Source organism: Colossoma macropomum, unplaced genomic scaffold, assembly GCF_904425465.1.
Source record: "Colossoma macropomum unplaced genomic scaffold, Colossoma_macropomum, whole genome shotgun sequence".
Taxonomy (NCBI): domain Eukaryota; kingdom Metazoa; phylum Chordata; class Actinopteri; order Characiformes; family Serrasalmidae; genus Colossoma; species Colossoma macropomum.
Window position 1 is genome coordinate 2895232 of NW_023496051.1, and position 18369 is coordinate 2913600.

Sequence of the window (18369 nt, forward strand, 5' to 3'; positions counted from 1 at the left end):
GCCTCTCTTTCAGGGAAGGCTTTGCATATTTCAGCAAGACAATGCTAAACCACAAACTGCATCCATCACAATAGCATTGCTTCACAGAGGAAGAGTCTGGGTGCTGAACTGGCCTGTCTGCAGTCCAGACATTTCACCAATAGAAAACAGTTGGCGCATCATGAAACGAAAAATCCGGCAAAGAAGACCCAGGAACTGCTGAGCTGGTAGAATCCTACATCAGACAAGAATGGGACAACATTCCTCTCCCAAAACTCCAGCAGTTGGTTTCCTCACTTCCCAGACAATTACAGACTGTTGTTAAAAGAAGAGGGGATGCTACACAATGGTAGACACGGCCCTGTCCCAACTTTTTAGGGATGCGTTGCTGCCATCAAGTTCTAAATGAGTTAATATTTTTCATGAAATGGTAAAACGTCTCACTTTCAACATCTGATATGTGTTTTATGTTCTATTGCAAATAAAATATGAGTCTATGAGATTTACAAATCATTGCATTCTGTTTCTATTTACATTTATTTACATTTTACACAGCATCCCAACTTTTTTGGAATTGGGGTTGTAACCATCTGGAAAAATAAGTTTCCTTTGCAAATTATTTTGAGGACACAATTTTCTGAAATGTCTGGAGCTAATGTAGAGTAGAAGTGTCTGTCCTGTTGCAGAACATCAACACTCGTGTATATGAAACTGCATTCATTGTAGTAAATTGAATTAATTATGTTCCTACAATAAAATGGAAATAAGGCAACACCTTTATATGCATTCAGTAAACATAAGTGGACCTGAAGAAAAATTAAATACAAATAAATAAGGATTATATATATATATATATATATATATATATATATATATATATATATATATATATATATATATTTTATACTTGTATTATTGTATACTGTACATAATCTCAAATAGACTCGTTTATGTTTTCTGAAACTGTATGACACACTGTTATCTATTTAGGCAAAATCTAACTTATTCAGTTTCCTAAGATGCAGTTGATCAGCTAAGACACATCAGGCGTCTAATTGTTTGTGTCTTTAATGTGGTGCCAGAGCTATGATGCTAACATTGCTAACAAACAGTACAAGTCAGTAGTCACCCAAATGTTTTCCTGGCTGCCCCGGTGTGAAGTTTTGTTCATTTTTATAGCAAACCGTGTACTAAACCACATCAACAAGTGACCTGAACGCAGTTTGAGAGAAGTTTTGGGTTTGTATTTACAGAAAAGACCTGGATGAATATTGACTTCTACTATTTGTTAGCAACATTAGCCGTGCAGTTACAGCATGCTGAACTAAAGGAGAATTTGGACTCTAAAACGTAGCGTAAATTGATTTTTCACAAAATTATTCCTTTAAGTTCTGATAAAGGAGGTTTTAAGTGTATCACATTCATTGTTTATACTTTTCCCACCAGCAGCCATGACTTCTGGTGTGGATACTCGGTGGCGGACTTGACGCCGACTCTCGTAGCAGAAACGACTCGTTAGATGACGAGTCTTTTCTCTTTGCGTTGAATAGAGATGGAAGCACTGTTGTCTTTATGATCTGCTAAGGTGGGTATCCCAGTAATTCAGCTTTCAAATCTCTACGGTTGGATGTGTACGCCGATTAGCGTAGTCGCTAAGCACTTTTCGCATAGTCTGATATCTTTTTCAAGGAAACAACACATTTAGCTTCTTCGTATTTTCCTCAACTGGGTACACTGCACTCCAGATTCATGTCTTTGATAAGGAAAATAGTTACCTCGTTCCACAAAGCTTGATATACGTATTTTATTGATTTGAGCGCTACAGTAGCAGCAGAACATAGCACATGATAAATACAGAGGCTTGGAGATACAGTACTCCATTATAGAACGCTACACACTTAAAAAGATGGTTCTTCATGGGTTCTTTAGTACCATGAGTCCTACATGGAACCATTTCATGCTTAAATGGTTCTTTGCATGGAGAAATGGTCCAATATACCACCAATGGAACCAGACATTTTTCCAAGTCATTTTGGGCCGTTTCTTTTGGTCCATTGTTCTTTACATTTACATACAATGTAAAGAACAACAGTTATTTTCAAATTATGTCAAAAACTGAAAAATGACAAAAATGGAGATAAAGCGTTTATAGAATATAGCGATATAGAACCATAAACATGTTCTCCATCAGTCTGAAGAAGCATTTCACCATGCAAAGAACTGTTTAAGCATGAAAAAGAACCATTCTGTTTACTGTAGAACCCTGTATGTGTACATAACATGACATAACATAATTCATAGTTTTATATTATAATGCTCAACCAAGAAATCAAATTCACAAGGTTCCAAAAATACAGTACCATTAGATATATAACAAATACAGACTAAGGCCCAATCCCATTTCTAAAGTAAGGTAGGGTAAAGTTCAGCTCCTCACTGCTGGGCTTTAGTTACATTTAGGGCATCATATGCCTTCAAAGAAGGGGGTGATTATTTATTATCACCCACCCCTAATTCTTCAGTGATATGAAGCTGAAGTCAGATATTCGCCGGATTCTTGTTCGAATTTTCCCGTTCCACCTTAAATGGTGCAGCAGTTACATTCTGGCGCAGAAGCTGGCCCAAATAGTTTAAAACTTAAAAAAATATCTCTTTGTTACAAAAGAAAGCATGTCTGTTATTTTCAGTTCATTTTACTTAAAATAATCATCATGCTTGTTGTATTTAAACTAAGTATTAAAGTAATGCCTTTATTTCATTTTTAAGTTTTGGTTGGAAACCAAACCTAAATCTTGAAATGGACACTTGTCCAATCAGGAGTTTTTTCCTCTTTGGTATCTAGGCAGACACAGCTAAGCGAGCTCTCCCACTGGTCAGGACTTCAGAAGCTGGACTGAAGGCCTTGCATGTTATATTAACCACCCACAAAATTAGGAAGGGAAAGCAGAATTAACTAATCATGTTTTGATTTACAAATTGTGGCACTGACTTTGTGAGAAAAACGTCACTCCATGCGTCAAACACAAGGCCCGTGGGCCAAGTCAGGCCCGTGAGCCAAGTCAGGCCCGTGACACAGTCCTGTTTGGCCCGCAAAATTATTTCAATTCTCCATTCTTATCAGCCTGTTTCACCCTGAGATGCACTACAGTCCCCAGTATGCACTGCAACATAGTGTGTGTTCTGACCCCCTTCCCCCAACAACAATCTAAGGGTCAGCAGTTACACAAAAAGAAAATATGCCTGATGTCTAGTTCAAGCAAACAGGCAGTTTTAAAACCTGCCTAAAACAGTTTATTTTTATTTTTGAATAAGTATTCAGTGCCTATCTTTTAGTTGCAGTTTTGGCTTATTTTGGATAAACAATGGCCCGTTTGGGTCACGGCACAATGTTAAGTAAAAATTAAATTCAGTGGTTGAGTTTGACACCCCTGATCTAGACCTTCCGGAGGTTCTAGGTACGTCACTGTGTATATGAGCTAATATGCTTTCAGTTGTAAGAAAAGCAAAACATGGCCGCTTCTTGGTTCACTGAGAGTCACTGGACAAATAAGTATATGTTAATGTCTGTGTTTAACCTAAAATGCTTAGTGCTAACATTCTATTAGAAATCCCATAGGGGTGCTATCAGAAATTAGCATTACTGCAGACAATTGTAGGATTTTTTGACCAGATTAATGGCCTGAAAGCCTAACTCTCATGCTGTGTGTATATATCGCTGTTGTCGGAAAACCTTGTATCTCCAAAACTGTAACTTTACAGGAGAAGGAAAAAACCTACTTTACTTTTCATGTAAGTCAATGGAACCAGAGTTTTTTCCAAGTCATTTTGGGCCGTTTCTTTTAGTCCAAACTATGTCAAAAACTGAAAACTGACAAAAATAGAGATACAAGGTTTTCTCGCAACAACAGCAGTATGTTGGTGGTGATAAACTTCCGCTGAAGCCATGCAAAGGTTGCTATGGTGATAGCATTACTGGCATTTCTGCCCAAGTATGGGACCACAGTGTTAGCAACTATTTTATCCTAAAAGTCCTCAGTGTGCTGTGTTAGAATATCTGGTTTGCCATCATGCATCTACCAATACTGAGTCCCTTTACTCATCCTGTCCTATGAGTCCCTGAGGCATATTCAAATGAGGGCACTTCTTATTGGACGCCCTGCTATTCTCACAAGTTTAGATGCTAGCATCGTGTGAAACAGCTGATGATGCTTTTAGCCTAATTGTGGATTAGTCAACAGCATTTCTGTTCTTCCTATAAGCGGATGGTTTGAGAAAGCGTTAATGGGAAGAGTTTAAAGTTTGCAGTCCCTGCAGAGTCAAAGTAAAGAGTAATTCATAAATATTGCAAATAATTAAGGAAACCACTGGTGTCAGATTACAGCGCTGGTAATCTAGAGGCAAGGAGCAGAGAGATACAAAGGCTACCAGTAGATTCTACGCTGCTCAGGAGAAAAAGACGACTTCAGTGCGGACCGCAGGCCCGGTAGGGCTTCGAGGAGCGTCTGGAGCCGATGGCCCGCTGAAACATTAGGCGCCGCCGCATCATCCGAGCTTCCTGAAGCCTGTGCTGCAGCTGCTGCTGACGGAGTTTGTGCTTGATGTTGAGGCAGAACGGCACAGGGCACTTGTTCTCCTGGCAGTGCTTGGCATGATAGCAGCAAAGAGCAATAAGCTGTTTGCAGACGGGACAGCCGCCATTGGTCTTGCGCTTGCAGCCTTTAGTGTGCTGCACAACCCGCTTCATCTTCTGGCAGGACGGCAGGGAACAGTTGGCGTTGCGACACTGGCAGGCATGCACCAGAGACTGAATGCAGCGCTGGATACTGAGGCGCCGACTCTCCTGTGGGCTCTTAGAGGCTTCTCCGCTCTGACTGTTGTCACTGGACTTTGTGGAGCCCAACCCAGAGTCCTAAAAGAGCAGAGTTTAAGAGAGTTGAGATGACCACATTCATGGAATTCATAACAGACAAACTCATTAATGTACATGGCCTCTATTTTTACACTTTCCTGGTGCATGAAAAGGTAATGTGTTGTGTTAAAAACTACTGCTATAATAGCGCCTGTCACACTCACTGTCCACTTTATTAGAAACACCTATCTTGTAGGTTCATTGGCTGGGCACTTTAGTAGCACACCTACCTTATAGTTCCACTATTTAGGTGTATAATTACAGACTGTGGCCCGTCTGTTTCTGCAAAATTTACCAGATCCTCTCTACCACATTCATCATTGGTAAGTTTCTGGACCACCGTTGTCCACATATTATTTGGGTGGTGGATCATTCGCAGCACAGCAGTGACACTGACATGGTAGTGTGGGGGGTGCTGGTATGAGTGTAGGAACAGTGACATCACCGCTAGGTTGGCTCAGTGGTCAGAGCTAGAGGATATATATATATATATATATATATACATATATACACACACATACACAACCCGTTTCCAAAAAAGTTGGGATGCTGTGCAAAATAAATAAAAAGTGCAATGTTGTGCAAATCAGTTAAACCCTATATTTTTATTGGAAATGCTTCAAAGACAACATATCAAATGTTGAATCTGAGAAATTTTGTTTTTTTTTAAATATATACCCATTTTGAATTTGATGCCAACAACATGTTCCAAAAAAGTTGGGACGGGGGCAACAAAAGGCAAAGTTGTGTAACGCTAAAAACACCTGCTGGTTGATTAAACAGGATCTAGAAATGCTGCCACCTTCTCTGGGCCCAAGCTCATTTAAAATGGACTGAGGTGAAGTGGAAAAGTGTCCTGTGGTCTGACGAATCAACATTCGAAATTCTTTTTGGAAATCATGGACACTGTGTCCTCCGGGCTAAAGACCACTCAGCTTGTTATCAGTGCACAGTTCAAAAGCCAGTATTCATGATGGTATAGAGGTGCATTAGTGCACATGGCATGGGTGACGTGCACATCTGTGAAGGCACCATTAATGCTGAACGATATATACATGTTTTGACAACATATGCTGCCATCCAGACGACGTCTTTTTCAGGGAAGGCCTTGATTATTTCAGCAAGACAATGACAAACCACATTCTGCATGTATTACAGCAGCATTGCTCCGTATTAAAATGATGCTAAACTGAAAGATCTGTCACCCACTAAAAACATTTGGAGGGTTATGAAATGAAAAATACGACAAATGAGCCCCCGAACTGTTGAGCAGCTGAAATCCTATATCAAACAAGAACAGGAAAACATGGATCCTCCTCAGTTCTCAAACGCTTAGAGTGTTGTTAAAGGACGAGGTGATAAAACAGTGGTAAACATGCCACCGTCCCAACTTTTTTGGAAATGGGGTTGTGTGTGTGTGTGTGTATATATAGCTATATATATATATATATATATATATATTTACTGTATATCCTGAATGTATTTCTGAAACTTCCCCGTTCAATTTTCAAAAAGGAACCTTTTTTTTTTTAATTATATGATTTTTTGAATTAAATGTTTTCAGACTATAACGTTTAGTAATTTTAACCACAGGGACAGCAAACAGCAATAAACGAGTATAGACATAGGCTCATATGAGGGGTGTAGCCACGGGTTGATCACAGGCCTACCCAATCAAATGAAGATAATATTTATTAAGCCTCACTTTTTTTTTCTTTGAGTGCTGTCACTGTATTACGCCAAACAAAATCATTATGCTCTCCGCCTTATCTTCCACAATTACTGCTAAGCAACCATTGCTATCCACCATTCAGTTTGTTACCAGCATTACTACCTCAATTGTGGAAACAGCGAGACTACACAAACAAGCAGTGACTGGCTCTCAGCTGACCTCAGAACAGCTGTGGTTTGGCCGTAGACCGTGCATATTTTCAGCTGTAATCTCAGAAATTGACAGTTGGTCTAACACACATATTAACCTCTTATTCTCCAGGGTATATTTTGGTTTGTCCATCTGAATTTTCATGACCAAATCGTAAAGCAAATTATTCAGTAACTGCATGAAATAAATGTAAATTTTTATTTATTTATTGTAAAAGTTCCCCTCAAATTAACAGAAGATGTATTTTATGATCACACATATTGCTATATGCTTACAATTTACTGCTGAAAGCCAAAAATCTTAAACGCTCTTCGTATTATTTTATAAAAATAATTTTTACAGAGCAGATCACTGAAGAGACGCCATCTGTTTACAGTTTATAGCCCAGATTTGTGGAAAAATGGGTCGACTTTCAGTAGACAAAAAAAATTGTGAGTTCAGCTTCTTTCATTATAAAATTTTAAAACTACATCTATTTGACTGGAAAGAAGACAGTTACAGCTCATATGACCCCCACCTTTTGAATGTGGCTTATGAAATATGACAGTTATGAAGAATATGACGAAGTGCGTTTTGGAACCACCGGTGGTCTCAAGGAGTTGAAGAGGTTAAGCAGTTAGTTGACTCACTACATTATGTAAGTCACATTTCTGCAAAATGAACGTGACTAAAATTTTTACCCATAGTTACAGATTGATTTGAAGTGTAAAAAGTGAGATCCCGTCTTTGATAGAGTACAGTATGTAATTTTCTACCCATTTCTAAAACCAAAAATAAATTAAAATATAGTCCTAAACATTTTTCACGCTTGCCGAGGCAGTATGCTTTAGCCGAGGATGATTAGATTAAGGTTTTAAGTGTGCTGTGCTGTTTTTCCTCTGCTGGTTGAGTTTAACGAATTATTTGTGCTGTCTTCATTAACCCGAAGTTGTTCCCATGGTGAGCAGACGCATGTTTTATACTGAAGGTTGCTGCTGGTCAATGAGGGGAAGTGTTGGTTGGGTTTATGTCTATCCAGCATTCTGATTGATGTCAGCTGACAAAGTCTTGCCAATGTTTTGTATCCCGACAGAAGCTTTGGAAAAAGTATAATGACATGGTCTGATGTTACGACTTTGCAGTATATAGCATATACTTTTCCACAGGCCCACCCAAAAATGTATTTCTGCCTACAAATGTCACAAATAAGATACGGTTCATTTTGATAGCATTCGTTCAAATTTCAAGTACACTGAATTGAGACATGACATCTAATCATAAGTGATCAATATGGAAATCTGATATATGGCAATATCTAGATTTGAAATAAACATCTTTGCATATAGGGATTTCCCTTATATCCAAATTATACTTGTCACATATTGACTTGTGTTACAAATATGCCAACTTATTTGAAATTTAGCCATATTTCAACATACACAAAACATATACGTGTAACATATATTTAACAATATATGACAAATGCATTCAGATATGGGTGCCATATATTACTCATATATGTTGGCTTCATGTTATAGAATATAAGGTTTTTATGCATCTTCTTACCTCCTAATTAAGAGGAAAATTAGTTTAATAGCTACATAATAACACTCTAATATATGCACATTGTAAGCTGTGCAATTATATCATTAAAACATGACATAAATGAAAATATTGTTTCCTGAAACATTCGAATATTAAATACTTAACAAATAACATAGTGACAGTTCTAAATGTACAGGATGCATGTATCAGACATATATGTCCAATATCTGATGCTTACACCGATCAGGCCTAACATTATGACCACCTCCTTGTTTCTACGCTCATTGTCCATTTTATCAGCTCCACTTACTATATAGGTGCACTTTGTAGTTCTACAGTTACAGACTGTAGTCCATCTGTTTCTCTGATACTTTGTTAGCCCCCTTTTACCCTGTTCTTCAGTGGTCAGGACCCCCATGGACCCTCACAGAGCATACTATTTGGGTGGTGGATCATTCTCAGCACTGCAGTAACACTGACGTGGTGGTGGTGTGTTAGTGTGTGTTGCGCTGGTCTGAGTGGATCAGACACAGCAGTGCTGCTGGAGTTTTTAAACACTGTGTCCACTCACTGACCACTCTATTAGACACCCCTACCTTGTCAGTCCACCTTGTAGATGTAAAGTCAGAGACGATAGCTCATCTGCTGCAGCACAGTTTGTGTTGGTCATCCTCTAGTCCTTCATCAGTGGTCACAGGGACGCTGCCCACAGGACGCTGTTGGCTGGATATTTTTGGTTGGTGGACTATTCTCAGTCCAGCAGTGACACTAAGGTGTTCAAAACTCTAGCAGCACTGCTGTGTCTGATCCACTCAGACCAGCGCAACACACACTAACATACCACCACCACGTCAGTGTTACTGCAGTGCTGAGAATGATCCACCACCCAAATAGTACCTGCTCTGTGAGGGTCCATGGGGGTCCTGACCACTGAAGAACAGGGTAACAAAGTATCAGAGAAACAGATGGACTACAGTCTGTAACTGTAGAACTACAAAGTGCACCTATATAGTAAGTGGAGCTGATAAAATGGACAATGTTAGGCCTGATCGGTGTGTGTGTACATAAGTAATATGTACGTTCACCTGTTCAGTACTACCAACCAGAATAAGACAGGAATCCGTATGAAACTGTGAAGGAGGACGGAAAAAATGACAGTGGTGATTCACACATTTCTCAGAAAGTCCCTTTCAGCCTGAAGAAAAGCGAAAGCAAAACAGTTGGCTTCCTGTCCGCCAGCTTCATGTTCGAATTCCCCGTTCCACCTTAAATGGTGCAGCAGCTACATGCCGGCGCGTTGGGCGAATGTAACTGCTGCGCCGCCGCAATCCCATTTAAGGTGGACCGGAAAAATTCGAACATGAAGTTCGCGAATAGGGAGCCAACCTTAGCCTAGTCTTTGTCGACTGGTCTACTGAGTTAAACTGGACCATTAAATTAAAGTTTAAAGGTTATAAAAGTGCAGTAGGACACTTTCCACAGTCTGGTGTGATGAAGTCAACTTTACTAAAGCAGCACAGCTCATCGTCAGATCCACATGTCGGTCTGAAGAGCGAATCCGGTGAAATCGGTCTGTCTTACCGTGTTAGGATCCATTCTGGAGCCTCAGTAGTTCATATAAAAACACCGGACAAACCACAGAGCCGTGACCTAAATCTGGACTTCAGGGCGAATATCGACACACCGAGAAACGGACAGCCTTAGAACAAAACGCCACGTCCCGCGCATGCGCAGTGAGAACAACCCATACGGTAAACATACATTCCAAATGTACTTTTATGTATAAAAAATGGCAAAAATATATGTTTTAAATATATTTTAAAAATATTTTAAATGTATTTTCTAAATATATTTATCGAATATATTTTAATGATGTATGAAAATGGTCAAAAAATATTTGTTAAATGTATTTAAAAAAATTTCAATGTGCTTTCCAAATATATTTATTAAATATATTTTAATAATGTATTAAAATAGGGCAAAAAATATTTTTCTTAAAAAATATTTTTAATATTTTTAATATTTTTTAATGTGCTTTCCAAATATATTTATTAAATATATTTTAATAATGTATGAAAACGGTCAAAAATGTTTTAAATATATTTTTTAAATGTTTTTAAAATATACTTTCCAAATACATTAAATATATTTTAATAATGTATGAAAATGGTCAAAAATATTTTTGTTAAATATTTTTTTTAATGTACTTTCCAAATATATTTATATTTTAATAATGTATGAAAACGGTCAAAAATATTTGTGTTAAATGTTTTTTAAATGTACTTTCCAAATATATCATAACTGCATTTTCAGAGTAAATAAATGCATTTTAAAATATATTCTGATATACATTGTAGAAATACATTGAATTCAGTGTCTGGCCTGGATTCTGTGATGACTGGTAGGTATGACACTAGGTGGCCAGTTATATATCAGTTAAATTAACAGTTAATTTACTACAAGTGATAACAAAATCCAGGACCGGAAGATGGATTCAAGGTCAGGGTTGGAAGACCTAAGACCTGGAATGTCAAACTGGTGACCTTCCAGGCCAAAGTGCTGCTTTATATTAGTGTTTGTCCTCATCTGATGCTCTGAGTTCAGTTGATTAAGGCCTTGCTAATTAGCTGATGAGCTGAATCAGGTGTGGCAGTGTGCTGCTGAAGTCTTCAGTGTTTTGTCCCACGAGGACTGGAGCCTGACTCATGTGGCCTAGACACTACACCATTTTACATTTATCAGTCTTAAAGGCACAGTAACGACAAATGCCCTGTTTAATTCTAAAGGAAAACAGAGGGTCGAAAATGGTCATGCAAAAATGAGATATGTGTATTTTTGGTACACAAATCCACATAAACAGTGTAATAAAACAAAAGATAAATCAGATAAATGTACTTTATTGTTCAAATTTGAGCGCTACAGCAGCAACAGAAGGTAGCGCATGATAAACACTGAGGCTGAGAGATATATTACTCCATTATAAACGCTACAAAACATGACACATATCATAAATTGTAGTTTTAGGTTATAATGATTAACCAAGAAATCATATCCAGTGTTTCAAAAAATACAGTACCCTAAGTTATATAATAAATACAGTATAAGATTGAAACATCCCCCTATCCCATACTTGGTGTTCATAAATTCTCTAAGTTCTCTTAATCAATATAGATTGATAATGATCCATGTCTCATCCAGAGCATTTTACAAAATGTGCAGACAGTAGACGGCACTGATTAACAGTTTCTAAAGTGCATAACGGATCCTATGAGGAAGTGAGAAAAGAGAGAGGCCAGATCAACTGCCCAGGAGCACCACTCAGCTCTAAGTCTGAGACACACATGTGTTTATAGGATACGAATAATAGCTCAGTAGTTGGCTAATCTATTAACGAGGATGTACAGAAGCTTGCCCATATAGTTTAAAACTTAATAAATTCATCTCTTTTAAAGAATATTTACAAAAGAAAGCATTTTTTAGTTCATGTTATTAAAAATAATCATCATGCTTGTTGTACTTAAACTAAGTATTTAATTAATGCCTTTATTTCATTTTTACGTTTTGATTGGAAACTAAATCTAACTCTAAAAACCGGAAAACTGTCCAATCAGGAATTTTTTCCTCCATGGTATCTAGGCAGACACAGCCAAGCGAGCTCTCCCATTGGTCAGGACTTCAGAAGCTGGACTGAAGGCCTTGCACGTTATATTAACCACCCACAAAATTAGGAAGTGAAAGCAGAATTAACTAATGTTTTTATTTTTAATTTTGTGAGGAAAACGTCACTCTAGTCCAGGGGTCGGCAACATGCGGCTCTTTTACTGCCCTGTTGCGGCTCCACATCAGAATTAGTAGGTAAAAATAAAATAATCCTCCTTTACAGTAAAATAAAGCTCTGCTGATCGTTCAACACAGTTTAACAATAAATGGTCTTAAACTAATGTAGAACTGCTAATTCACCCTTTAACCCTGAAGGTTAGTGTGCAGACTTCTGGTCACCATAGCAACACAGACAGTCTCGCCTAGCAGCTAACGAAACGGCAAAGACAAAGATTTAAGACGAACATCGCTAATTTGGAGACGAATGGACTTACTTGCATTTATAATCACTCCAGCTGGTTTCCTGATACGTTTAATCTGCACCGAGAACGAGCTTCTAGTTTGAATTGTCCCGTTCCACCTTAAATGGTGCAGCAGGTACATTCTGGAGCTTCAGGCACAATTTAAGGTGGAACGGGAAAATCTGAACAAGAAGCTGGTGAATGAGAAGCGAGTTTAGCCTGGTAAAAAGTCGAATGTTGAGAGCTTTTGCAGAAAAGTTTCCTGCTGGAGATGCGAGAAAAGCAGCTATAGCTGTGTCTGGATATTCAGTATATTGTATTTTTTATCCTGTACTAGTATATCAGCACATACGGAGACATATTTACAGCCAAAGTGGTAAAATGGACATTTATGTTGTGGCTCACCGAGGTGGTTTGATCTTTGTTGAAAAGACAAAATGGCTCTTTGGGTTGCCGACCCCTGCTCCAGGCCTTCTGAAAGTTCTAGATACGTCACTGACTGTGTACACGAGCTAATCCGCTTTCAGTGGTTAGAAATGTAAAACGTGGCAGCTTCTTGGGTCTTGAGAGTCACTGAAAGGTAAAGTATATGTTTATAATGTCTCTTACAAGCTTCAGATGTCTGTGTTTAACCTAAAACACTTAGTACTAACATTCTATTAGAAACCCCATAGGGGTGCTAGCAGAAATTAGCATTATTGTAGACTATTGTAGGGTTTTTTGGACCAGATTAATGGCCTGAAAGCCTAACTCTAATGCTGTGTGTAAATGTGTTGGTGGTAAAAAGCTGTCGTTCTGCACCTCACAGCAGATTCGGCAGCCGAAGGTGGCAAGATGCCATGTAAACGTTGCTATGGTGATAGTACTACTGGTATTTTTGTCCATGTGCAAGAGAGAGTGTAAGACACTGGTTTATTCTGAAAGTGTTTTGAACACACAAATGTTTCTAATGGGTTTTGATGAAAAATGTACACATTTTCGTTAAAAATCAACATTTGGTTTTTCCCACCACCAGTGTTGATGTGGACGTTCCAACGACCTCAGCAGGGCAGGATTTTCTGTCACTGCTCCACTGAAAACAATGGAGTATCTGCTTTGCCATCAACCACCAATGACCCCCTTTATGCATTTCATTCCTGAGTCTCTGAGGCATATTCAAATGAGGGCGCTTCGGATTGGATGCTCGCTATTCACACAGCCCTTCCTTTTTCCCTATAAGGAGATGTTGTGTTGATATATCAGCTGAAATGGCCGCCTTGCCTCTGCTTTGAGAACACACTGATTGGGGGGGGTTTACTGTCCCTGCAGAGAGTGAAAGTCTGGACAATCTGGGGACGAGACAGAGAGATGCAAAGCGTCTAGAAGAGTCAGCGCTGCTTGGGAGAAATGGACGACTTCAGTGCGGACCGCAGGCCCTGGAGGGCTTCGAGGAGCGTCTGGGGCCGATGGCCCGCAGAGCCATGATGCGCCGCCGGATCATCTGTACTTGCTGAATTCTTTGCTCCTGCTGCCGAAGACGGAGTTTGTGCTTGATCGTGAGGCAGAACGGCACAAGACAGATGTTCTCCTGGCAGTGCTTGGCATGGCAGTAACAGAGAGCTATAAACTGCCTGCAGACTGGACAGCCGCCGCTGGTATTGCGCTTGCAATGCTTGAGGTGCTGCGCCACCCGCTTCATTTTCTGACAGGACGGCAGGGGACAGTTGGCGTTGCGACACTGGCAGGCATGCAGAAGAGACAGGATGCAGCGCTGGATGCTCAGGCGCTGACTCTCACTGGACTTTGTGGGGGCTTTATTGCACTCATTGCACAAGCCAGGGTCCTAAAAGGGCAGAAATTAAGAGAAATGAGACGACCACTAACGGAAAACTCCTGCCTTTAATGGACATCAGCTCCTCCTACCTTATAGGTCCATTATACACTGATCAGGCATAACATTATGACCACCTCCTTGTTTCTACACTCATTGTCCATTTTATCAGCTCCACTTACTATATAGGTGCACTTTGTAGTTCTACAGTTACAGACTGTAGTCCATCTGTTTCTCTGATACTTTGTTAGCCCCCTTTTACCCTGTTCTTCAGTGGTCAGGACCCCCATGGACCATCACAAAGCAGGTACTATTTGGGTGGTGGATCATTCTCAGCACTGCAGTAACACTGACGTGGTGGTGGTGTGTTAGTGTGTGTTGCGCTGGTCTGAGTGGATCAGACACAGCAGTGTTGCTGGAGTTTTTAAACACCTCAGTGTCACTGCTGGACTGAGAATAGTCCACCAACCAAAAATATCCAGCCAACAGCGTCCTGTGACCACTGATGAAGGATTAGAGGATGACCAACACAAACTGTGCAGCAGCAGATGAGCTATCGTACAGCTACAAGGTGGACTGAGAAGGTAGGAGTGTCTAATAGAGTGGACAGTGAGTGGACACAGTGTTTAAAAACATATTACTACATTGATGCCACAATTTACTACATTAAGGCGATAAGTTTCTCATAACTTGTGGCTAAACATATTAATTTGAGGCCACATCTTATTAAAAAATAATCACTTTGTCCCTGTAGGGGCTTTTCTTGGCCATGAGTTAAGTTTCTCCTGTCCACCAATTAATATATTGAGACCACAAATTACTATATTAAAGCCATAAGTTAAGTTTCTCATAACTTGTGGCTTAATATATTAATTTGAGGCCACACCTTATTAAAAAAGAAATCACTTTGTCCCTGTAGGGGCTCCGTAGAAACCAGCATTAGAAGGTAATTTTCCATTTTTTTTATTAAATATCGATTTTTCAGACTCCAAAATGTTTACTTATTTTTACCACAATGGCAAAATTAGGTTTTTCTTTTTTTTTGGACTATTTCAATTTCGACAACGAATGTCAGAATGTCATGATTTTTTTGGCCACGAGTTAATATATTAAAACCATAAGTTTAGTTTCTCATAACTTGTGGCTTAATATATTAATTTGGGGCCACACCTTATTGAAAAATAATCACCTTGTCACCTAAAGGGCTCTGTAGGAATCAGCGCTGGAAGGTCATTTTCATTTTTTTTTTTATTAAATGTCTTTTTTCAGGTCCTAAAATGTTTACTTAGTTGACTATTTCAATTTTGACAACTAATGTCAAAATTGGATACGGTTCGTTTTAATAGCATTTGATGATCAAAAAACGGTCAAATTTGACCAAAAAAAAAGTGCTGCTTTTTAAAGTCACTGCAAATGGTTTTCAAAGCAACATAAGGCTGTATGTGTTCACTTATTCAGTTCTACCAATCAGAATTAGGCAGAAATCAGCACATTAATACATTTCTGAAAAAGTCATTTTCAGACTGAAGGCACTGAAAAAGGGCTAAAGTAAACCCTCGAGGCTGAAGTCAGCTCCCTATCTGCCTGCTTCTCGTTTGAATTTCCCGGTCCACCTTAAATAGTGCAGCAGTTACAACCGTGCAAGGTGGGGAGACTGGGACGAGATACTGGCAGAGAGGAAAGTTTAAAGCTTTAAAGGAAGTTTAAGGTTTATAAAACGTCATCCCGGGTCACCAGAGCAGCTGAGCTCCTGCAAGTGTGAGCTACGTGAGCTCCTCTCACACGTATCGCACGTCCAGCCGCTTCTACCGATGAGCTGCTCGATAAGAGTTCAGGTCTGGACGCTGGTCTGAAGAGCGAGGTGAGCGAAATCGGACTGTCTTACCGTTTCAGGCTCCATTCTGGAGTCTCGGGGGTTCATATGAGGACACAGGATGACCGCAGAGCTGTAACCTGTAGCGCTGGAGCTCCGGCTGAGTATCGCTGCACTGAGACAGGGAGAGGCAGAGAAAACTTTACGTGTCCGCGCATGCGCAGTGAGGGCACTACAACGTTATCAGTACATAAATAGTGACGCGCTACAGGGCAGAAGACACGCACAGACAGAGAGCTGGGACATCTGACCCCCACGGAGAGCCGCGCTCTCACACGCACAGGTCTGCTGGGAAGAACCCGCTTAGAGGGGAAACTGACCCACAGGCCGCACTGCAGACCCCAATGAGTGGACACTTCAGCTCCACTCGGCTGAACTAAAGGGCCGACATCATGGGAGAGCACGGAGCCCCTAAAGCGACATGGGGCTATTTTTCAATGAGGCGTGTTCCCGTGGCCACGACTTAATGTATTGAGTCCACGACTTAATGTATTGAGTCCACAGGTTAAGTTTCTCCTAAGATTAATATCGTGAGGCCACAAGTTAATACATTGAGGCTAAACTTTTATGGCGACAAATGAATATATTGAGGCCACGAGTTAAGTTTCTCTTGGCCACAAATTAGTATACTGAGGCCACATGTAATATAAGCTTCTCATGGCCATAAATGAATATACTGAGGCCACAAGTTAAGTTTCTCCTGGAACTGATATATTGAGGCCACAAGTTAAGTTTCTCCTGGAACTGATATATCGAGGCCACAAGTTAATACATTAAGGCTACACGTTAAGCTTTTCATGGCCACTAGTTAAGTTTCTTCTGGTCACAAATGTATTGAGGCCACAAGTAATACACTGATGCTAGCAAGTAAGCACAGTAAGTTTCTCCTGGCCATGAATTAATATATTGAGGCCATGAGTAATACACTGGCTCTACGCATTAAGTTTCTCATGGCCACATATTAACATATTAAGGCAACGAGTTAAGTTTCTTCTGGCCTCAATATATTAATTTGTGGCCACACCTTGTTAAAAAATAATCACCTTGACACTGAAACAAAGAAAAAAGTCTTATTTATCAAGTGAAATTTTACTAGCAAGTAGAGGCCTTTTTCTCATCTAAGTCGATGCTTATAGAAAATGTACCTGGTCTGGCTTACAGACTGTATTTGGGCTTTGTGTTCAGCAGACATAACTTATTCTGTACTTCAGGCACTCCAGGTGCCTCCCACAGCGCCAACTAGTGGCTTTATTCCACTGAAGACTAGTCTATGCAACGTTCTACATGTCAGGCTTGAACAAGGGTCGACAACCCAATATTAAGAAGATCCATTTTGTCCTTTCAACAAAAAAATCAAACTACCTTGGGAGCCATAACATTTAGTCCATTTTACCATCTTGGCTGTAAACATGTCTCAGTATGTGCTGTGTAGCTACTAATATAGGCTAAAAATGTAATATAATAAAACAACGCAGACCTACTTTGCTCTGCTTTAAGCTTTAGCTCAGCTATAGCTGCTTTTCTCACATCTCCAGCAGGAAACTTTTCCACAAAAGTAGAACAGTTTCTTGTAAAATGTCTCTCAACATTCGACTTTTTACGAGGCTGAAGTCGCTTCTCATTCACAAGTTTCTTGTTCTGATTTTCCCGTTCCACCTTAAATGTGCCTGAGGTGCCAGAATGTAACTGCTGTGCCATTTTAAGGTGAAATGGGACAATTTGAACAAGAAGCTGGCGAACGAGAAACTGACTTCAGTTTTGTGACTTTAGTGTTTGACAGTTTCTCGTTGCAGATTTAACGTATCAGGAAACCAGCTGGAGTGATTATAAACGCAAGTAAGTCCATTTATCTCCAAATTATCGATGTTTGTCTTAAATCATTCTTTGCCGTTTTGTTATCTACTAGCTAGGCGAGATTGTTATCTGTGTTGCTATGGTGACCAGCAGTCTGCACTGATCTCCAGGGTTAAAGGGTGAATTAGCAGTTCTACATTAACTCCAGAGTTTAAGACCATTTATTGTTAAACTGTGTTGAACGATCAGCAGAGCTTTATTTTACTGTAAAGGAGGATTATTTTATTTTTACCTACAAATCTGATTCTGCTGTGGAGCCGCAACAGGGCAGTAAAAGAGCCGCATGTTGCCGACCCCTGGGCTAGAACAACAATCTGTGGTTGGTCATTTTGCGTGTCCCCTTCTGGTCAAAGTAGGCTTTGTTTCTGTCCAGAAACCTTACAGACTTTCTGGTAACGGCCAGCGCTGTTTACGAGACGATCTCACACAAGCATTTCTACATCCAAGATGCAGTAATTCAAAGAAGATGATACAGAA

The 18369-nt window shown here is 39.7% G+C and overlaps 2 protein-coding genes across 2 annotated transcripts; both read right to left on the reverse strand.

Moving 5' to 3' along the window:
* Nucleotides 1-2024: 2024 nt before the first annotated feature.
* Nucleotides 2025-10019, reverse strand: LOC118804600 (histone lysine acetyltransferase CREBBP-like). Its single transcript, XM_036565137.1, has 2 exons — nucleotides 9876-10019; nucleotides 2025-4888 (listed from the first exon to the last, which is right to left on the reverse strand). The coding sequence occupies exons 1-2, from the start codon at nucleotides 9888-9890 to the stop codon at nucleotides 4442-4444; spliced, it is 462 nt and encodes a 153-aa protein (XP_036421030.1). The 5' UTR covers nucleotides 9891-10019; the 3' UTR covers nucleotides 2025-4441.
* A 3732-nt stretch (nucleotides 10020-13751) lies between these two features.
* LOC118804572 (histone lysine acetyltransferase CREBBP-like) lies at nucleotides 13752-16197 on the reverse strand. Its single transcript, XM_036565071.1, has 2 exons — nucleotides 16051-16197; nucleotides 13752-14177 (listed from the first exon to the last, which is right to left on the reverse strand). Exons 1-2 carry the CDS (start codon nucleotides 16084-16086, stop codon nucleotides 13752-13754), a joined length of 462 nt encoding a protein of 153 aa, XP_036420964.1. The 5' UTR covers nucleotides 16087-16197.
* Between the last annotated feature and the right edge of the window lie 2172 nt (nucleotides 16198-18369).